This window comes from Corvus brachyrhynchos, unplaced genomic scaffold (genome assembly GCF_000691975.1).
Source record: "Corvus brachyrhynchos isolate BGI_N302 unplaced genomic scaffold, ASM69197v1 scaffold194, whole genome shotgun sequence".
NCBI lineage: Eukaryota > Metazoa > Chordata > Aves > Passeriformes > Corvidae > Corvus > Corvus brachyrhynchos.
This window is the reverse complement of record NW_008237890.1, coordinates 117,411-140,788: the sequence shown is the minus strand read 5'-3', so window position 1 is coordinate 140,788 and position 23,378 is coordinate 117,411. Positions and strand designations below refer to the sequence as shown.

At 35.0% G+C, this 23,378-nt stretch overlaps 1 protein-coding gene across 2 annotated transcripts in view; it reads left to right on the top strand.

Annotated features, from left to right (window-relative positions):
* RFX3 (regulatory factor X3) overlaps nucleotides 1-23,378 on the top strand; it is a 105,832-nt gene that overhangs the window by 67,209 nt on the left and 15,245 nt on the right. The window contains exons 5-11 of one of the 2 annotated variants that reach the window (XM_008632540.2): nucleotides 9,482-9,556; nucleotides 13,574-13,755; nucleotides 14,322-14,441; nucleotides 17,589-17,710; nucleotides 18,925-19,037; nucleotides 19,821-19,936; nucleotides 20,533-20,687. In XM_008632540.2, the coding sequence (XP_008630762.1) occupies nucleotides 9,482-9,556; nucleotides 13,574-13,755; nucleotides 14,322-14,441; nucleotides 17,589-17,710; nucleotides 18,925-19,037; nucleotides 19,821-19,936; nucleotides 20,533-20,687 (883 nt within the window). The remainder of the gene's footprint in view (nucleotides 1-9,481; nucleotides 9,557-13,573; nucleotides 13,756-14,321; nucleotides 14,442-17,588; nucleotides 17,711-18,924; nucleotides 19,038-19,820; nucleotides 19,937-20,532; nucleotides 20,688-23,378) is intronic. The other variant, XM_008632542.2, reaches the window with a different exon arrangement.

The window sequence follows — 23,378 nt, the reverse complement described above, 5'->3', positions numbered from 1 at the left end:
TTACTAGGGGGCATAATTAAACTGAGTTAAATAAAGCAATGTAGTACTTTAATTGGATTGCACCTTAGATAGGTAGAGCTTGTTTCACTTGTGATCCTCATTTGATCTTTACCATCATAACTTTTTTCATTCTTGTATAGAGAATTTTTTGGAGCCATTAAAACAACTTGTATCCAGACTGGTTTGCCAGCATAATACACAGAAAATTTTTCCAAATTTTGAATTAGTTTGGAGAATTTTCATGTAGAGAAAAAGGATATAGAAATTAATAAAAATCGGTTTACTAATATATGTGGTCATCACAAGTTCTCTTTATTTTGCCTTAGAGGTATGACTTCTGTTTACTCTTTTCAGCTGATAACTTCACTTGTTTTGTCATTTATCACCCTCACTGATCAAATCATTACATTCTGTAATAAGCAAATTAATTGTATGAATGAGCTTATCTCTTTCTGATACATCTAGCTTAAGTTAAAAGAAAGAAAGAAACAAAAGAGTTTCAGGTTAAAAGTCAAATGTATAAAACAGGTAAATTTTATTAACTGTCTTTCAGATAAATTAAGAACCTAATTGACTCTTCAGCAGGTATGCGATTGGTTTTATGCAGAATTCAATAAAAGGCTTTTTAACTTAAGTTTATTTTCACTTTTTTCTTCATGGTTTAATGTAATTCTGAGTTCTGCTTCAGGATTTTAATAAAGAGCTAATATTTTGGTTGTAATATTTAATTTGTTTTAATTTTCTGTCAAACATTCATACAAAAAAGCTGTCCTTACTAAACTATAGCATGTAGTAGTACTGCTTTTATAGCCAAAATATCAAGACTTGTGATCTGTCAAAACTATTCCAACATATATATGGTAGTGGTTTATGTTGGTATGCATTAAGAACATTTGTTGGCTTTTTCTTTACTTTTTTCATTTCCATTGATTTCACTGCTTCTTCCCATTATATCCCTTACTGGCCTATTAAACTACTTCTCTACATGCTAAAAAGGATTTTTTTTACTAAAACAGAAAGGCATTCAGATTACAAGAACTTCTGTATAAGATGCTCAGTAAGCTTTCCAAAATTATCATTTTCATGTGAGTATGTTTGTGGATTGGTGAAGAACATACTGTGATTGCATTGAAGAAGAAGTGATTTAGCCTAGCTGGATGTCTATTTGAAATGAATTTGCATGTTGAAACTTGTATGAAAGAGTCATCTGTTTGGTTAACTGGTAGCTCTCATTAAAGAAGAAGCTGCTGTATTGAAGGGACTCTCCAAAAAATTGGATTTCCATGTTAATAATGAAATATAAATCACCTTCCATTTTTTTTCCCAAATGTAAACACCCAAGATTGTTCTTGTGATGAAAGAAGGTGATCTAATCACCATATTTTGTAATATCACGAGGTTAAAAAATTCATGCAGTTTCTAGTAATAAATGTGTTGTTATGCTTGTCAGTCAGTGAGAGGCTCCCATCTATTAGTCTTGTTCTCTAACAAGCTTTATGACTGATCCTCAATTTCCAGTTGTCATTCACCAGTCATCACCAACCATAGGAGGTCTCCACTCACGCTGTTACAGAAATTCATCGTATTTCAGTGCAAATCTGCGTGAAAATAGAATCAAAATTAATATGGATATAATGTAGCACCACAAACTATTAGTTCTGCTAGTAAGCACAGCGTGCAAAAGTTGATATTAACTTTAAAGAAAGGATGGTACCTGCCAAAAATATGTTGTAATTATTGGAGAGAGAACAAGAAGAAGTAAGAAGGCCCAATGTAAATACCATATCCTGATAATGCAGTTCTAGTGGAAGTATTATAACTATTCCAGAAAAACGATCAAATCTTCCATTAAAGGCAGAAAGGTTGTAATTTGGATTTAAATTTGAGATGAGGTTTTATTTATTAATTTCTTTCTTGGTACAGGAGCTTTTTCCTCCTCCATTCCTCAACTTTTCTGATAATTTTGATTTAGCTAAATCCATTTTAGCGTAAAATAAAACATTTCTGATCAAATCAAAGATGCACAGACTTTTATACAAAAAGGATTATTAGATCATTTGGTCTGACATCATATAAAGGCAAGATATTTACTTATCATTTCTGCAACTGAGCACAGTGACTTCTTTTGTGTAAAAAAGGTATCAGGTGGATCTTGTGCCTTGATAAACCTCTGCCTTCTTCTGCTCTGTTTTTTGCTTCAGAGCTGTGAAGCATCATGGCTTCTCCCCCTCTCTTCCAGAGGTTTGAGTGCAGCAATGTCACCAAAGCAATTTATGTTTCTCTCTGTCCCTTTGATTGCCTTGCTGCTCCACTGTAAAATCTTGCATTGAGACTATGTCATCTTCACAAGACAAGGAATGTGGGGGGAAAGGGAGAATGACGCAACTGAGGTCAGCCACACCTAGTCCGACTGCATTCTGGCTTCATCTGTCTATGCTCCTTGCTTCTCCTCTGATACAAGCCAGCCTCGTTTTCTGCATAAAAGCCCTGTAGCAGCTATAGTGTTTCCACTTTCGGCAGTTTAATGTTTATTCTGGTATTTGTTTATCAAAAAACCAAGTTGTTGGAAACTCACTTTATTGCAATGTAATATTCCAGTTACTGATTTTAAAAGATTTTAAGAAACACAATTTTTTAATCATAAGATGTCAAAAATAGGTATCTTTCAGTCCATGGGAAGAATTTCTGTTAATTCTTTTTATTTAAAAATGCCTTTTAAACTGGATGCCAGAAGACTTGACATGATGCTCTCAAAACAGTCTGGTTATCAATGGCATAGATGCATCACCTTTCTAAAGGACTACTGCTTTTCTTTGTGACTGATTAAATACACATTGGTCCTAATATGGCCACTCTCTCTATCTAAGGCTGTCATGCTGTGAATGTTTTCAAGTTTAATAGCAATCTGAATTGAATTTTCTTTTTAGTTTCTCTATTTTGGTTCTCCGGTGTGAGTAATTCTGATGTGTTTACATGTGTTTTTCAATGTTAGGTGGAATGTATATATTTTAAAAGTCCTTATGATGAGATTGACAAGGGATTTTTTTGTTTTGTTATCCAAATGTGAGGGAAATGACCACAGAGAAAAAGGTTTAGAATATATTTAAAGATGTATATAATAGACATTAGGTATACAAATAACTGGATGATCTGGGGAAAAGATGGTAAATTGGTCTGTTTGACCCTATGTTTGAGAACTTCTAGCAAAGAAGATTAACATAGAATCATAGAATGTTGAAAAAGGTTTGGAAGGGGCCTTAAAGATCCAATCTGGATCCAAAAGTCCAATCCTCCCTGCCATGGGCAGGAACACCTCCACTAGACCAGATTGCTCAAGGCCTTATCCAACTTGGCCTTGAACACCCCCAGGGATGGGGAATCCACAACCTCTCTGGGCAGTCTGTTCCAGTATCTAAGTACCTTCACAGTAAATAATTTCTTCCTAATATCCAACCTATATTTCTCCCCTTTCAGTTTGTACCCATTACTGTACCCATTTGTACCCATTGCCCTATCACTGCAGTTCCTGCAAGAGTCCCTCTCCACCTTCCCTGCAGGCCCCCTTCAGATACTGGAAAGTTGCTGTGAGGTCTCCATGCAACCTTCTCCAGGCAGAACAGACCCAGCTTTCTGAGCCTGTCTTTGTAGGGCAGGTGCTCCAGTCCTTTTATCAACCTCATGCCCTTCTCTGGACTTGCTCCATGTTCCTCCTGTGCTGGGACCCCAGAGCTGGATGCAGCACTGCAGGTGGGATCTCACCAGAGCAGAGCAGAGGGACAGAATCCCCTCCCTGGCCCTGCTGCCTACGCTGCTTTGGATGCAGGACACCTTTGGCTTTCTGGGCTGCCAGTGCACATTGCCAGCTCATATTGAATTTTCATCAACCATCACCCCCAAAGTTTTCTCTGCAGGGCTGCTCTCACACACTTCACCCAACCGTGAGGTTTGCATCAGCCCATCTCAAATGAGTCAAGGTCCCTTGGGACGTGGACAGCAGTGTTTCAATTGAAAATTTGGGAAGGAAAAGGTAATCTGACTTAACTCCAGGCATTTTTTATTTCTCCAGTCTATGACTGCTAGGTGTGCTTTTTCTCCCAAATGACTCTATATATTCTTTTGTAATCACTAGAGAGCATGCTGTATTCATTAGTCAGTATGCAGGCCTTATGTACCTACAGACTACTGGTGGGTGTGCATTTGCAGCAGGTGTTTGGACCAGCATCTGTTATGTATATTAGAGTTTCATATTTACAATTAATAAGGGGTTTTGTTAGGAAAAAAAAAGCACATATTTTTCTAAGTTTCTAAGGTTTATCAGCATTCTTTTAAGGTCAGTTTTATGTAAAATACTGCACTTATTTTACATCTTTTTTTTGCTCTTCTTTTTCTGCATATTTACATTTCTCTCATTCCACAGACTTAAGGAAGTATCTTTCTGTTTGTCTTCATAGTATTGTTTCAATATGTTGAGCAAAATTTCATAGAACCTGTTTGTAGGTGTCGCTACAGCTTTTTCTATTGACAGGAATGCAAATCTTTTAGATTTAAGTCTCCCATCTGTGTGGGCTGGATTGGAGTTCTCCTCATGTGGTCAATACAATTTCATTTTCAAGCTTCTTTTTCTTGGGGAAGCTTGTCTGCCTAACACAACTCTCTGGAACAGGTTTCAGAAAACAGTATGACATACGTGAATACTCTGTTCTGAAATAGAACTGAAAGGCGCCATAAATCATGCATGTTTGTGGCGTCCTAAAAGGGTGAAAGTGTCACATTTTCAAAAGCCCTGTGTCCATTTATCCTGTATTTTCAGATTAGTTCTGCCTTATTTAGGTAGGCACAATTGCCACAAGTACCCAGGACTTAGCTAGCTGTACCAAATCAGTCTTTCTTGCATACATACGATGAATTAGTAATTCCTTCATAATGGAGCATTGTGATGATAGCTGCTTTAGAATTTCACTTCCTTTAAAGCCTAAAAGGGTGAACCTTTGGAAGTGGATAAAGGGCATTGTGAATGAGAGTTGCCTGTGGAAAAAGAGACAGGAGCTATCTTTTTTCATCATGTTGCAACAATGTATTGAATTCTAAGATACCCCCTGCCTTCCCTGCCGCTGGTGGAGGGCGGTTTGCAAATGCAAACAGATAAAGAAATAATTGTAGGATACCCAGATTAATTACTATACCAGGACTTCAATTTCTGCAAATTGTTTTCTTTTTTTTTGTCCTGACCTCCTCAGAGCAACTTACTATAAATATTTTGTACTAAGTGTTAAATTGTTAGTTGGTCGTGGAAATGGTTAATTGAATCATATGGAAAAGCACTATTTCTTTCTTCTTCCTAAGAGGAAGGGAGTTTTTTTCGAAGTGGGTTTGGGATAGGTGTTTGCTATGTCTGTGCTATATGCATCTTAGACTATTAGGTATAATTTGTTTATCTAGTAACATGTTAATGAATACTAAGATATAACCTAGGAAAAAGAGTCAATAACTTCCAAATCAGTAGATCATGTAAGGATTACATTATAGATGCATATACTGGGCTCAAACTTCTGAATTTTTTGACCCCAGGAGAATATCCTTATTCCTTAATGATTATGTCAGAGTATAAGGCAGTATTTTATCTGTCAAACAAAGTAAATTGAAAAAATTCACAATCATAGTTTTCTCATCTGTAATGCTCTTAATTTAGTGACTGCCCATGTTTGTAACTGTGCAAACTGATTAGCGTTCCTACATGTAGTGTAACATTTAACATGGTTTAGTTGGAATTGCAGTGGAAGTGATAATGTACATTTCAGTTATCAGAACTTTTAAATGAATGTCTTAGCCTTATTAAGAGAAAAATGGGGGAAGTATGACTGAGCACATATTCAGATAAGTGAAATTCTTGTTATTTAACTTATCAGATATATATGTAGTAAGTTATGCCTGGAATATCTCACTGCTTATTGTTAAAAATGCCTGGGTATCAGTCTTCCTTTTGTGTTTACACAGAATATAATTTTAAATGTTAAAATTACTTTCATCTTTCCACAAAATATCATAATAATACACACTGTATTACCTGTGTAGTTATTCTGTGTTTGTGCTTAAGTGCTGTTCTGAATAGAGATGTAATGTTCAGTTTTTCTAGAGCCTAAATAAAAGTCCCTGGGCAGAACTTAGAACTTCAAAGCTTGAAAGAACAGATCCTTCACATAAGGAACTTTTTACTTGGGTAGCTTCTATTTCCTGTACATGTGGTACTCTGTGTCACATAAAACCTCTTGAAAACCCAAAAGCTTGGAAGAAGAGAGTAGAAGAAAATAAAATATTTCAGCTGTGGGGGACCTACAAGAATCGTTTAGCCCAGCTGCCTGAGCACTTCAGGACTGACCCAAAGGTAAAGCAGGTTGGGGGCACTGTACAGATGCCCCTTACACACTGACAGGCTCAGAGTATCATCAGGCTTGACCAGGCTCTCTATAAAGAAATGCTTCCTGATGGTGAATCCAAACCTCCCCTGGCACAGCTTTGAGCCATTGCCACACATCTATCACTGGATCCCAGGGAGGAGAGATCAGCACCTCCCTCTCCACTTCTCCTCCTCAGGAAGCTGTAGAGAGCAAGGACGTTGCCCCTCAGCCTCCTTTTCTCCAACCTAGACAAGCCCAAAGCCCTTAGCAGCTCCTCACAGTGTCCAGTCGTTCCACCATCTGTCTTGCCTTCTGCAGACACCTTCAAGGACCTTCCCATCATTCTGAAATGGTGGAGCCCAGACCTGCAGCCAGCTTTGGTGCGCCCGGGATGGGTTTGCTCCCCTCCCGGCTGCCAGGGCACGCTGCTGGCTGCCGCGGAGCCTGCTGCCAGCCAGCACCCCCAGAGCCCTCTCTGCAGCCCCAGAGCTGCCCCTCTCCCAGTTTAGCCTCGTGTCTGGCATTTCTCTATCCCAGGTGCAGAATCTGGCTTTTTGACTTGTCATTTGCATGTCACTGGTGATGGCCCAGTGCTCCACTGTATCCAGATCCCTCTCTCTGCAAGGACCCTTGTCCCTCAAGAGAGTCAACAGCACCTTCCAGTTTGATATTATCAGCGAACTTACTAATGGTGAATTCAACTCCTATATGCAGATCATTGGTAAAAATACAAACACAACTGGCCCTAGAATTGAGCCCTGCAGGGTACCAATAGAGTGAAACAAGAAGTAGCCATAAGTTTTCAGAAAGGGCAAGTGAATCATTTAGTGTCTAGAAAATCTGTCTTCAAATCAATCGTATTTTATGCTTAGAAATAGTTAAGAAGTAATTTCATAACCTACATGCAAAGAGGGTTTCTGGCATTGTAGAGACATCTGTCAGATAAAGGTGAAAGTTCATTTTATCAAAATGAAGTCTAAAAATGGTGAAGAAAATAATTAGTAGTGAAAGCCATTTCTCTTTAAGCTTGTCCTAGTAGAATATGGTGGAGACTCATTTTAAATATAGATCCCATTTTTGAGTGTGATAAATAACATGTTTTAGTGGTAACCAATGTCGCTTGGCTTGTGTTATGCAGTAAAAGTGAATACAGATTTTTGCCTTCAGTGGTCATACTGATGAAATCTACTAAAAGAAACTCCAGCAACAAAAAAACCCCAAATGACAAGAAGCCCAACAGTTAGCACCAAAAGTCATGGAATCAATATGGCAGTGAGGAATGAGCGTCATCTGTAATGCCACTTTTCTTTTTAAGTGAAATGACTTCTTTTTAACATACTGGTTCTCTGAACAAAGAAGGCCACAAGTTGCAGCAACGAAATGAAAGTAGGGCAGTAGTGGGAATGAGCAGAAGGCGGTGTAACCCCAGTGTACAGTACTGCTGTGGATAAAACACTGTGGTACATGTGACGTAACAGTCAGATATAGGATTTAAATGTTGGTACAGTCTTCATTGTTTGATTGTAGCATTTTGTTAGGAAGAGAAACTCTCTGGCAACAATATATAGTAAACTGACCATATGATGATCTTTTCAGCTTGTAGTTTTTATCTTGCAGCATGCTTTTAAAATTTGCTGTGTGACTGAATACTTTGACCTCATAGTATTTGCCACTGAAGCAAGTTGGTGAAGAAGTCACGCTGTTAAAAGAAAAACATTATTGCCAAGCAAGAATGTTTCCTTACGTAAGAATTGTGTATAGTTAATAATTTACCTTTTTTTAAAGACTTGAAAAGCAAATATTACACAGTTAAAAGAAATTACTCCTCACAGCAGATACATTAAAATACTTGTCAATTGCCCTGGAAAAAAAGGAGAAACTAATTTTACAGGTAAATTCAAGTATCAGATGTAGTAATTTTCAGTTTCTATTATACAGAGAGTAAATTCAGCCAAAATTGATAAATTATGTCACTAAAATTATGATTAGTACTGTGATATTTGAAGTAGGATAGAGAGGGCTCATTAAAAATGTTTACAGAGATAATTACAAGTGTTTTTAAAAAGTGTAAGTGGTGGTTTCCATTGCTTTCATTTTGGCCATTCATTGTAGCTAATAATTGTGTGCCTTTTCTTACTGTGCATTCCATTGTCTCTGTCATTTTCATTGTTGGTTTTTGCTCTTCTGGCCCCCGAGATAAATTACACTTAGGTTTTTTCTTTAATATTGTTGTTACCAAACTGATCAAAATCAAAATATCCATTGTTATTAAAAAATAAAAGAAAGAAAATGGATGTGAGAGTAATCATACCTTTGCATTTGAAAAAATTCTACTTTGTATTTTAGTAATACTGTGTTTTCTTTTCCTTTTTAAAAGCAAAATTATTGTGAACAAATCTGCTTTTCCAAAGGCTGGATCCTGCAGTCTGTGTAACTCCTGACTTTCCATTTACTTTGACAGCTGGGGATCTTCAAAGGGTGCTGACAGCAGTAAGGGTTGATGTCCTGTCCCAGTGAAACTAATAGTGGTGTAAAACCTATTGCCAGTGAAGCTAATGGTGTAAAAACCTATTGAATTACTTTGGTTTGGGATTTGAATCTGTGATTTCAGATAGTTAAAGTTTTGTTTCTAATTCAATTCTTATTGCAAGCTCTGCATGTCTCTTCCTGATCTAGTTGAAGGGAAAACATATGGAGGCCTTTCTCAAAATCATGTAGGGATTTTTTTATTTAACTTTTTTTTTACTTTAGTGATTATATTTTTGTTCAGTCTGGGTTATTTTTATTTCAATGCAGCTCACCAGTAATTCTACTCCTTTGAGCTCATTCTGAGCATCTTGGAAGGTAAAATGAACTTTGAGGCTGTGATCCTGCAGTATACATACAAGCAAAATGACTTTCTGACCTCATTGAGGAGGCTTGTGTTCACTGGGACTCTAGAATGAGGCCTTTTAATAAAATATATGCCCTAGCCAGGAATAAAGCAGGCATTTCTGTTGATCTATAAGGAATCTGTCAAAACTTCTCTGATCAGGCTTTTTTACTATCCCATCTTGAGTCCTTTTTTTAATGACATCTATTATCAGATTGAAATGGCGATTGAGACACTGCAAAAGTCTGATGGTCTGTCCACTCACAGAAGCTCTCTTCTCAACAGCCATGTAAGTTGTCTCTTCTTCACATACACTCTCTCTTGCTTGTTCTGCATGCTTAGCCTGCCTCTAAATGTTTGTTTTATTTTATTATTACTTTTTGCTCTTAATCTTCCCATCTTAGTTGCTTGTAATCTTCTACTACACCTCCCATGGCTTTATTTTGTCAGATTAAATGTCTTTATGGTATATTGCAGAGTGTTACCTGTTTCCTATGCTCTACACCTGTGTTAGAAAAAGTTAACACATTTGACTGTTTTGCGGGTTACAGTGTAAATGTCAAGCTAAGGTTCAATTAATTCTAAATTAGCTGGCTTTTGACATTTTAAACAAAGTTGTCTACATCATAAGAAGTATGTACCATTTACTAATTCTGGGGCGTGTGAAGAGGAGGAGAAGAAACAAAGAGCACACCTAGATAATATACTTAGGTTATTCCTAGGTGTTTCTTCATTTTTTCTGACTAGAGTGTTTATTTTGAAATTACTTATTTAAGAATCCTAAGGATCCTTACAATGGCCTGGTAGAAATTGAAAGTATTGTCTTAATTTGAAGTGCACAGAAATGTCTTGTTCATCTGCCGTTTACTTTGTTCTTACCCTGCAAGTCTTACAGTTAAGAACTTTTCATAAACAAAGCTAAAAGATATTTCAGCAAAAACATGATCTCCAAATATAGTGATAAGTTCACTATATGTAACTTTAAAATAAGGGAAAAAGCCCAAGATAATTTTAAACTTATTATATAGGTAATATTATTACTTTGTAAGTTGTTAGTCTTTTCTGAAATGTTTTTTTTTCTGTTGATATTTATGGTTTTGCATTTTGTATTTTTGCCATGTTGATTGGTTTGTATTCATCTTACTTTTTTTTTTCCTTCTCAGCTTTACTTACGATATAAATTCAAATTCCTTTATTGCTTTACAGAAGAAATTGAAATTTAGTTTGCAGTCTGAATGTAGAATATGATGGTAGAGATTGTCCTTTGGAAATCAAATTAAAAGTGTATGCTTTAGAAGATTTGGGTTTGGATTTTGGATTTTTTTTCCTGTAGGGTTTGGTTTTGTCAAAGTTAAAATGAAAGTGTTTTGTGGAGAATTTAGGCAAGCTTTTTTTTTCTTAAAAAGATCTGAAATTGGAAGAGGAAAGCTGTAATATAAAAAGTTACAGGAAATTATATACAGGAGGACATTTAGATTCCACCTTGTGTGTTTACAAAATAATTACTTTGAAGATAAGACAGTATCAAAACTATCATTTAAATAATAATAGATAGTATTAGACCGATAATATCAAAATCATTGTTTAAATGTAATTTTTAACAGACTGTAACTTTTTTTGGCTTTAGAAATCTGTGGAAAGACTTAGAACACTAGAAGTTTCTGCTTAAACCTCTTAGGAAGTCCATAGTCTTGGTATAAAACCAAGAAAGATTACAAGATAAGCTGGAGTGCCTCGGTAAACTGTGTTTCACTCGTTCCTTGTTCTAGGCACTATTCACAGTGTCTTCCTAATAACGAGATTTGCACAGAAGATCACAGTCTTTCCAGCTGTTAAGGCTTACAGTATTTCTTTCTTGACTGTGAATACGTTGTGAAAAGTATTGTGATAGAGATATATCTTTGACCTTTGACAAGCCTTGTACAAATTTTTGTGGCAATAAATCTTTCCTAGTTTTGGTCATTTTGAAAGAAATTTAAAACATAGATCAAGCCTACTGGATGTTTTGCCTGTTTTTAAAGCAATGCTTATTGTCTTTAAACTCAAGGACAGTATGGAGGAAGTTCAGGTGTGGATGTAGTCTTTGTCTCTTTACTTTTCTTGACTTCGCCTTCTAATGATTTGGTTCGGCCTTTATTAAAATAATAGTGGATTTTAAAATAGAATTCGAAATTGTGTTTTTAGTTAGCATACACTTTGCAGATGATAAATTAATTTGTGGGAAAATTTTAGTTTGGGATTTAAATTTTCACCCTTTGATACCTCAATGAGGTTTTGTAGGATTTTTTTTTTCCTAAATACATGCGTTCTCATTTTAAAGAGTTTGTAATTTCTCCTCTGTTTTCTTTTGTTTCTTGATGTATTTCTGCATGAGATCAACTTAATTAATTGATAGTTGACTGCTTTATAAACATTGCAGCTTAATTGAAGTCACACTCAATTTAACAGATCTGGCTCTGTAAATATTTCATACCTTTCCCCGTCTTACCAATACATTATGGTCAGTACTACAAATTTATAAGCCAGGACTCAAACCTGAATAGTTTTAGAGTTGTATTTCAGCTTGGTAGAAAAATGTTTGGGTTCTTTAAAAAGTTGCTTACAAAAATGTTTGCATTCAATTTTCTCTTAAAATCATGAATTAACTGCACTTTTTCTTCCAGGCTATAATCTATCAAGTAAGGATTTCAAGCCCTTGCTACTAAGTAACTCCTTCCAAGAGCAAAAATTCTTATATTGCACTTAACTTTTGATTTGGTTTTTTTGTGTGTTGAATAATGCAAGTTATGTTTGAAATAACATCTGTTAGAAATTCATATAATTAATGAAGTGCACTTGAAGTGATTAATAATAGATTAGAAACCATCTGGAGGAAAATATCTTTAATGCTACATACAGAACTTAATTACAAAATAATTATTTTTTGTTTGTCAGTCTTTTGGGATTGACAGAGTTTTTCCTTTTGGTGAAAGCAGAAGTACTTCACATTCTGTATTGTTGTGATTCAATTCTAGATATAATAATATATGACAAATGTTATATAAATGTATTAGTAAAAATACAGATGTGAAAACAGATTTTCAATATGGATAGATTGCAGCTGTTGAAAATTATAATTACCTCTGTTTGTAAGCCAAGACAGGCTTAGGTCAGGTCACTAGTGAAATTAGTTTAATACATTCACATAAAAATCAAATGTTTGCAATTATACCTTTTCTTCAGCTTTATTTCAAAACGACAGATGCTCAGTTTGGAAGCACTTGTGAATGTTAGTACATATAAAATAATGATATGATAAGTGATGATTAACTGTACTTTTTCATTTTGTTTATTTGAAATGCAAAATTACCTGCAAAAGAAGCTAAAAATGTTATGTCTTGGAAGCATTTTCATCTTTCATCTGTATTTTTCTAGAGCTTAGAAAATTCTAGGGTTCCATGACAAGTACTGAGAAAAATAAGGAAAATGTTGACTTATAAAAAAAACTAAACCAACCAAATTTTAATGTATTCTCAGACTATATTAGTTTTGATCTATTTTGTCATTTTCCTGTGATATTAAATTTAGGACTATTAAATTGTCCCTTTTACTTTTTCTGGGTATTAGCAACAGCTAGAGGTGTTTCATGAGTGTGCTCTACTTAGAACATCCAGTGATGTTACATAAAGCCTCTTCTTGCACGTTTCTAATTATCTACCACATTACGTGAAAGGGTTACTGTTTTTCCAAGAAACTCATTCTGTTCCTTCTGGAAGTCAAAGGCAAGCAGGCTACAGCTGAAAGGGTTTGTATCCGTAATGATTTATAGATGTACCAGTTATTTTCCAATGTTACGCAGTAGCTTTTTTCTTATGTGTATCTTAATGTTTTTTAATAACAGGCAAAGAGAAACAGTGTAATATTCCAGGTTTACAAACGCATTAACTATTTTGTCCAAGGAGTTTGTTTTCTGCAATTTATGTGTATTACATTCATAATTACTTTATTTCTTTGTGATACTAACAATTTGTCTCCAAAGCTTAGATACCTTTATCACGTACTGATGTGTGATACTGAATCAAAAATATTTTATGAAAAGGACACTTTCCTGAGGTCACAAGTTCAATGAGTTTTGCTCTTTCCTGGTAATTCTGAAGATACTAAAGCATTTTTGTATAACTAACGTTTAAAGACTCTCTGAGGAAGGATGTAATTTTTCAATAGACCTGAGGAGTGGTTCCAACTGTCAGATGTTAATGCTGTATGGCTACAATATTGTTAATAAAGTATATAACAGGGGGTTTTTTCTGTTTTGTATGTGATATAGCTTCAGTGGCTTTTAGACAACTATGAAACTGCAGAAGGAGTGAGCCTTCCAAGAAGTACCCTTTACAACCATTACTTGCGACATTGTCAGGAGCACAAGTTGGATCCAGTCAATGCTGCCTCCTTTGGAAAACTCATACGGTCAATCTTCATGGGACTACGGACTAGAAGACTGGGAACTAGGTTTGTGCAATTGAAATCCTGAATTATAATAAAAAAATAAAGGTAATAATTATGCATAAGAAACTTGTCTGCTAGGCAAAATAATACATAAGAACCTGCATTTAAATATTACAGTGTTTTTCTGTCAGTTCTATTTCGTCATGTTGAACAGTTTTATATTTTTTTCAAAATTATATTATGGTTTTATTTCTTCTGCTTTTGACAGTTTATGTGTTTATGTGTTGGTAACTATACTTCAGATTTTTATCATTACAAATAAACTATAGCTTGCCATTTGGAAATCACTAATAATGCTGTTTGCCTATAACTAGATAAGTTGTATTTATTTCCATTTTATTTTTCTTACTCAAGTGAAGTGCAATTTAATATGCTGATAGTATTTGTTTAAGAGAGTGAATTAATTTCTCAAAGGTAGTAAAATGACACTCATGTAAAACGAGTATGATGGGAGAGCCAGACCTGACTTGGGTGTATTATTTTCCAGTCAATGTAAATTGTAAAGTAAATGTAATGTAAATATGTAAAACTAGTGTTACTGCTCTTTTAATTCTTGCTTTTTCATAAAGGGGGAACTCCAAATATCATTACTATGGGATTCGTGTCAAGCCAGACTCTCCTCTTAATCGACTACAAGAGGACATGCAATATATGGCCATGAGACAACAGCCCATGCAGCAGAAACAGAGGTAAAGTGTGAAACATAACTACGTGCTAATAGTTCTAGTTCATCAAGTCTTACTTTTCCTTATATGGGCAAGTTGAAATTCTAGTTCAGCTTTTCTGCTGTGAAAATAAAATGTGCTGGATATGTGCAGTTGATGTCAATGACATTAGGTACAATGTGGAAGAATATTTACCTAGAAATTTGCAAAAAATAAATAATAATAGAATTACCTGTAATATGAACAGACTCTTAACTATATTGAATTCTTGTCTCACAAGCTGAATAAAAGCAGCTAAAATTGAAATTAAGGGCTTTAATTTCAAATATTCCTATTTCTTTTCATTGCTGTATTGTTTCATGTACACACTTCTTATCAGAGAACGTACTATTAAGTTGCTTGATACTTATTTCATCTCCCTGTGAAGAATTAATGTGAACACAATGGTTTGCCTCTAAGTACGTGTAAGTATGTTCCCTTAGTATCTGTTATTCCTGACAAACCTGTGAAAGCTCAGAAGTAGTTGAAAGCAGTGGCACGGGACTGTACTGGTGGTGAAAGAATGTCTGAATATGCATATTAAAAACTATGTTAAACAGAAAATTTTAGGTGAAAAAGATGGAAATGAGTAAATTTCTTTGAAATTAATTTTTATTTGAGTGGTGTCGCTAGCCTCCCATATTACCTTAAAGTAAAATACATTAGATGCATAATTTCATGGCACTGATAGATTAGCAGAGCAGCATATCAAGCAAGTCACCTTTAGAGCAATTATTCCTCTCCAAAAAAGTTCAGTCAAATGAACAGTTTGGTATAGTGTACCAAGCATATTTTGTCTCCTTGGACACAACTGAGATATGGAAAACACAACTTCAAACTTTAACTTCGAATGCAAAGATCACTTTGATCTGAAATTATTCTACTGTCATTTCCAGACAGTACAGATTAGTTACAGCAGTAAATGGAAGTTCATGCTAAGATACATGGTCTTAACTATCTTTTGCTGAGCATAATACAGGAGCATGAGATGTCTCATAATACGTCATGTAGAAAATTCTTGTTACGAAAATCATGGCAGGATTATATAGTAAGGAGATAGATATTTACAAAATCTCCCAGCAAGCTCAATCTCATTCACTTAGAGGTTTCATTCACTTGAACTCAAAATTACATATGTGCACCTGACACTTTAGCGTGCCATAAATCGAGTCTCTCCTGATGGGAGAGGATTTGCTGAGAGTCCTTGCAAGGCGCTTAAAAGATAAAACGAGATGTCTTCTGTAGTTTCAATGCTTCTAGATAGTTGTTTATTAAGTCTTATCAGAGAAACTTGAGCCACTAGCATGACCCAGGTACAGCATGGAGGGAGGAAAAGCAGGAGTGAGAGCGAGAAGGACTGCTTATCAAGATTTACACAGCCTTTTAAAGACATTTTAACCAATAGTTACTAAAAATGTACATTATTTTTACTTTCTTACCAATTATTCAGTAACATGACTAGGAACTGCAGAATTTTCTGTCCAATCAATCCAAACTACTTTTACTGCAAAATATGGAGTGGTAGAAGAAGGAGAAGAAGGTTTAGAGAACAACAACAATCCTCCATTTTGATATTTTTTTACTTTTATCTATACACTATAAAGAGAAGCCTAAAACCTCTAAATTTTGCACCCTGTGGCAATCTTACATAGTAGTCTATAACCTAATTCACACCACTGTATTTTCTAGCTGTTGTCTGACTGTTGGTAATTTTTTCCAAGGTTTAAAGCTAAAACAGTGGTGTCCAGGGGGGTAAAAACCCTTAAGAACAGGCAGAGAAATAATCTCGACACTCTGGGTTCCTACATGCACCAAAACATATTCCACAATGGTCTAACTAGAATTATTTCTGGAAAAATGGTGCCAGTCAGCTAAACATTGTCATATCTCTTATCTTCTTGATTCACAATGACAAAGTGATTTTAGAATTTCATTATATAACTGTTAGGAGTGGATATTTCTTTTTGTATTATTTGCTTTATTATTTTAGTTAGTAACACCATATGTCTTATATAGTTCCCTTATTTTCCTTACCTAAGTATGTTTGGTGTCATTTTCTTAACTTCATGTCAGTATGTTCCTTGATTGTATCAGAACAAAATCACACATACAGCACCATGTGCAGTTAGTGCCCACTTCTCCTGTGCCCCATGTTTTGCACTTGCACACATGTACCTGCACCAGCATGCACCTGTTCAGGCTGAATTCACACCAATCCTAAGCTCTGCTGTGAGAATCTGTGAAGGTGTTGATGAGGGGTGGGAACTGCAAGGTATCATTATGCTCAATAGGTAGCTGTTACATGAAAAATACTGTGCTGTAGGAGGCTTAGTATTTAACTTCAGTGTTTCATATGTGTCTGTATGTGTTCTTATCATTGTTATCCAAGTGTATTCGAAAGTTCTAGCATGATTAAGAGAGAACTAAAAGACTGAATATTGTAATTTTCAGAATGATGGTAATGTTGCTCTTTTGTCAGCTTATTAATATTTCTAGTGGTTCTTTTGTCTTTTAAATTAGTGGTAAATTGCAGTCAATATACTTTTTTCTTGGTAGTTATACCAATTCTACCATCTCTATTAGACACATCTAATTGGATAAACACTTCTAGTCCTCCTCAGCAAAGGCTGTAGACAGAATGTGTGCCACACATCATTTTTCTTCTTTCCTTTTCTTAATTTGGGAACCTTTTTTATTTGCATAACTTCAGTATCCCAAAGTGCTTGTTTTGAAGTCTTCATTATCCTCAAACAGTAATGTTGTTTCTTCTTAAAGTAATGAAACATTATCTTTGTATTACAAAATTATGTCAAGCTGTTTGGAAAGGGATATATTTGATTCTTTTTGGTATAAATTTGGTGGTTTTATATTATGCTGTTACTAAGCTAAATTCTACCAGAAATTTGGGAGTGCTGCTGGAATACCACCTTTTTGAATTCTGTAATGCATTGTTAATACCCTAGCTTTCCTTAGTGGTTGTTTCTTCTGTTATTTACAAAAATAAGTAAGAATCACTAGATTCTTTTGTCACTTGTCCTGAAAATTTTATTTTGAGATGGAAAAACCAAACTCTGTGTTCCATTTATGAAGAAGTAAACAGAAAGGATAATTTTGTACTTGATATTTTTGCAGGTATAAGCCTATGCAGAAAGTGGATGGAGTTGCAGATGGCTTCACAGGAAGTGGTCAACAGACAGGCACATCTGTTGAACAAACCGTAATTGCCCAAAGTCAACACCATCAACAGTTTCTAGGTATGAAAGCAGGTTTTATACTGCTGTATAAATAAGAGGAACTTTGTTATCACTCTGAATATCAAGCCACACAAGTGCAATAGTTTCTTCTGAAGTTATCGTGCCCTCTTTAAAATCCTTACTCACAAAAGAACAGAAAGGCACTTAAATTACACGTGAGCTTTATGTAATATTTAATATGCATCATGTAAGTATAAAAGGAAAAATAGGGTGAGATATACTTCATATTACATAAATGAATTTGCTTTTCATAATTATATTAAGTGTGCATATTGAAATTCCTACCATGAAAGTTGTTTCCTTCATGTGCATTACAGTGATTTTTATTTCATAAAAGCCAGGGTAGGAGGATGGCATTGCACTACTAGGCAGGTTAGCCACTCCCTGGGCTGTTTTGAAAGGGTGTTCTAGTGTTGTAAGTGGAAAGAGACAAAGAGTTTCAACTGAAATCCCAAAGGTCATGTTTGAAAATATCCAAATTGTGGATTTGTTGGTCCAGTTAAGCATGTATTCCAGTCATGGAAACAAACTGTAATTTAGTTAATTGTTTATGTAAAAAGAGTCCTTGGCTGTGCTGATAGAGTGTGCTATTAGTGTAGATTGATTTGGTTGGGATTTTCAACCACCAAATCCTTTGGCCTAATTTTGCTGTTAATAAAACCGTTTGTAGCATAAGGGTAGCATTAAAATGTTTTGAATCTTCTTTTCCAGGTATGTTTCCATCCAGCATTTTTATCTTAATCAGCTTGTCTCACAGAAACATTTGTGACAAATAGTAAAAGCACACATTGGCTCTACTTGAAAGTCTAGTAAATGTCAAGTAAAAACATACAATGAGTTTATTAAGCCCCATCACACCTGGCTGCATAGAAACTCTTCAGCTGAACAACAAAAAAATTATTCAGGGATTAGTCTCTCCTGCACTGACTTAGATAGTTCCTTGCACCCTGTAAGAGTCTGAAAAAGTGTGTGTTAGCTTCTCTGTATAGGTGTGGTATGTACCTGATAGCATTTTATTCTATTCAAGTATAATTTTGTACTTATTTTTATTAAAAGTAATAATTTATTTACTATTTTGGCATACAACAGGTATGAAATACATTCCTCTTTGAATATTATGACCGTTCGGAATTAATTTCTTCGTATAATCCTTAAATTTTTTTCTTAACCATACTGTAACTGGCACCTTTTTCATTATGTTGTCATGACAACAGATGCATCTCGAGTACTGCCAGAGTTTGGAGAAGTTGAAATATCTTCTCTGCCAGATGGTACTACCTTTGAGGACATCAAATCACTACAGAGTCTTTATCGAGAGCACTGTGAGGTATTTCCTAAAAAACATTTATTTTTGAAAGTTCATGACTTTTAGTGAAGGCCAGTACAAGAAAATAGTGCCAAATATATTGCAGCCATGATTGTGGTATGTGACTTTGCCCCAGGATATTTACTTATTTCATTGAAAAGGATAGCAAAAAGGGTTTTCTGGAGGATCCCCTTTACAGGGGAAAAGAATAATATGTAATAGATACTGAGAATGAAATGTCACATGTATGTTTTTCAGAATGTTAGACTTTAGATAGTGCATGCAGATACTTGGTTTAGTCAACAGGAAATGTAAATCAGGTTAGATTATAATTTTATTTTCTTTTACATTAAAAGCAGTAACTTTTTTCTCATATCAAAGAGATATTGAGACATTTAAACCACATTTGATACTGAACAATATGTCTTTTAAAATTATTTTTGAAGGTGGTTCCAACTTATAAGGAATTATGAAAATGAGTAAAATGTCAGGTTTACTCTTTTATTTGCAGTAGCAGTAAATATTTTCTATGCTTAAATTCCTGTGATATGTTTACATAGGCCATACTAGTTCCTGGAGGCTTCCACGCAAGCCTTATGCAAGTCTCTGTGCACAACAGTTTATGGTGCTGGAAAATTTATGGATATCAAAGGTATTAAAACAGATACCATTTATAACTTGAGAATTTACAGTTTGCCTTGGTTCCACTACATGATGAAGGAAAAAAGCTATAGATCTAATTGGAGTTGGGAGTGGAGGGAAGCTGGGTAAAAGACAATATGATCTCATGTTTTATTTTTTCAGGCAATACTGGATGTTGTTGTTAATCTTCAATTCAGCCTGATAGAAAAATTGTGGCAAACTTTCTGGCGCTATTCTCCTTCTGCTCCACCTGATGGCACTCCTGTTAATGAACCAAGGCCAGTAAATGTTTCTCTTTGCTTAATGTGTCTCGTGATAATTCGAATGTGAAATAAAAAAAATTTTATTAGTTTTAACTTAACAGTAATAATTTTTTCCTCCTATGATTATTTTCCAAGTTAAATTTATGTTGTCTGGCGGTTTTGTATAGCCTGGGTTTATGCCAAAGAGCAGTCTAAAAACAGTTGTGTCATCCATTGGGGTATTTTGCATGGACAAATACGGTGAAGGTGACACTTACCAATATTTTATCCACTTCTTTTAAGCCAAAAGGATCATTCATATGTCTGCACTACTTATGAGCTGTAGGAGAATTATGGAGATATTTCTTAAATCCATTTCTGTGTGAGACAATGTGTAAATAAGTTGTATTGGGTAGAGCTGAGACATCTATGATGCCTGTGTAAAAAAATACATTTTAACACCCATTGCATGTTTTTACCTGCTGTAAATCATGGAATCATAGAAACTTTAGGTCAGAAAAGTTAAATTCAACTGTTAACCTACCACTGCCATGTTAACTGCTAAACTATGCCCCCAGGTGCCATAAATGCATTATTGTTTATTAATTTGCTACGGGTTTTTTTAACACCAGCAATCTGAGTGAAATAGAAAGTCGACTTCCTAAAGCAAAGCTGATTACTCTGTGCAAGAATGAGTCAATTCTGAAATGGATGTGTAACTGTGACCACGTGATGTACCAGGCTTTGGTGGAGATTCTCATTCCTGACGTCCTTAGACCTATTCCTAGTAAGTTGAACACCTGAAACATTTGTAACGATTTTTCTGCAAGCATGTATATGGTGGAGGTGTACTTGTGCCTCACAGGACAGCTTAAGAAAAAAGTTTGAAAGTTACACAAGTAACTGTGTATAATTTATCCTCAGTTTTGTTGTGTAAGGAGTTGTGCTGGGAATTGACATATGCTTTGAACTCTAAAAGTTGGAAGATCTAGTTTTTAAGATACAGTGTCATATTAAAATTTCTTCTTTCTCTATATCTGTTATATCTTCCGGTAAAAATGTTTGCCCCTTACCCTGGCTCTAGGGTACCTGATGGAAAGAAGTCCTGTGGCCCTGTGCACTAGTATCAGTCAATCCTTCCACTAAATTCAGTAGTTTTCTGTTTAAACATCACATATTAATCTTTGATTAGTCTGAAAAAGAAATATGGTCTTTGTGATTCCATGTTTGAAGTGTTGGTCCTTTGTTCCTGACTGCTGAAATAAATTCTAATGACTGTTAAGGCAGTGAAGAATTCCTAGTCCAATTTATTATTCCAATCTACTGTTTTTTCTGTCATACATCCTACATGAAAGAGTGAGTAATTGTCCAGTCATGCCACCATAACCAGGAGCAGAGATTTCTTTTCAAATTTAATTTTACTAGAAGCTGTCATTGCTCTAGCAGTGTAATCTTATGGCTATCTTTGGTAGAAAACAAATTTATGTGAAGAAAGTTGAACTCCTTCATGAAGTATTTATTGTCTCACATACACTGTCCTAAATATAATAAAGAAATCATGTTAGCAACCCACTAAAAACCTCATACCTCCTACATATTATCTCCTTCCCATGAAAAAAAAACCAGTATTCACTTTAGAAAGTTTAAAAATATTTAAAAAAATATTAATCCAAAAAGTAGTTTTGCAGGTAACAAAGCTATATTGTCATGCTGTGAACACCTCTTCTGCTATGGTGACTCCAGCAGTAATAAGCATTTCATAAGAATATTTGGTGCTAGTGCCTTGCAGAAAAGTTTTATTGACTTCTTGCTTGCCAGTGGAATAAAATCAGGTTTTAGCAAATTATGTATAATGAAAAAAAAAAAAAAAAATGGAAGCTGGAAATGTACAAAATCTGAAGGTTTGCCATTTACAAAGTGCGTTTTACCTTTTTTTTTAAGGAACGAGTAAGTGCTTGTTAGCAATTGACATCATTTGGGTATCTATATGTGAAAATAAAGGAAAAATGTTTTCTCAAATGCATGTAATTATTGACAGCTATTACTTGTGTAAATTATTTTGCATTGGTTTATATTTAATGTTTTACTTCTCTCGTGACAATACCATTAGGTAGGATTTTAGAGTAATATAGTGTATCACAGAAAATTAGGCAGTGATAAAAACCCCCACAAATTTAATTATAACATTTAATAGGCTGAATGAAAACTCTCAATTGCAAAAGCAAGTTAATTTCTGAATAGAAAGGTAGTGCAGACACAGTTTTTCATCAAACCCGCACCTCTCCTTTTCAGTTGCTTTTCCTGCAAAGCCTGGTAGTCTCTAGAGGAGTGTTCAGATGACAGCTATACAGCTCATGGTGTCTTCCTGCCTTGCTTCATGAGATGCATTGGGCATTGCCAATATAAGATTTCAAGGAATGGGGCAAAATCAATTAATATCAATAATTAGAGGCAACATGTCCTTTTCACGCTATTTCTTTCTTTCTAGAATTACCAATCATATTTGAATAATTGATACCTACTGTGTTTGACATTCCTGTTTTGGGGATGGTCATCAGACTGTTGGATTCAAACACGTCATCTAATCCCAGGACAAATTCATCCTAAGAGACTTCTGCCTCCTTTTTGTGAACAGTCCAGTGGTTTTCTGCTCAGAATTGCACTCACTGAGCTACCTTTGGAAGACAGCTAACGTATTTTCTTACTTTATCCTTTAGAACCAGCTAACTAAATGGCCTTTTTTAGCAGCTTTCCTTTAATGATGGGCCATCCAGGTTTCTTCTTCACTGTTAAATGGTTAAAATCTTGTGATTTTTTTAACTCCTGCTTTTGAATAAAAGCATCTCCAGTCATTACAAGAGACTGAGATAATGGCTAAAGGTTGAATATAACAAAAATGCAGCTGGGTGAAGCAGACAAATTCATCATCCTCTGTAGGAAAATAGCAATTTGTAGGGAAGTTTGGACTCTGTAGAGGAGCTGGGACTGTAAATGCTTCATTAAAGGCATGTTTATGATTTTTTTTCTTGAGTAAATGGGAAGAGAGCAGCAGCTGCTGCTCAAAATAGGGAAAAATACTAATTTGAAAGGGGCTTGAAGAAAGCATAATTTTTTCAAGTTTGGGTTTTTTTGTCTAGATCTTCAGTGTTTTTTCTTTTAGACAAGTCATATTGTTGATACATACTACTGGAGTAGAAAAAAAAGACTGTTGAGGAAAAAATGGTTTTATTTTTAACCTCTGTATTAAATTTGTCAGCTGAAATGTTTAGCACCCACAGAATGAGTGAAGAATTGCTGTGTATAAAACAACAAAATTCCTTTTCCTAAGAAAAGCAAAATGCTGTCCATTGAAGTCAGGAATAAAGCCCATCATTATGTAGTGTCTTTGACAATAGACCAGAGCTATTATGTTTTAGAATGGGCATCTTACATCTTCACAAGGGGCAGAATGGACAGTAACAAATTTGGTGTTGAGTTA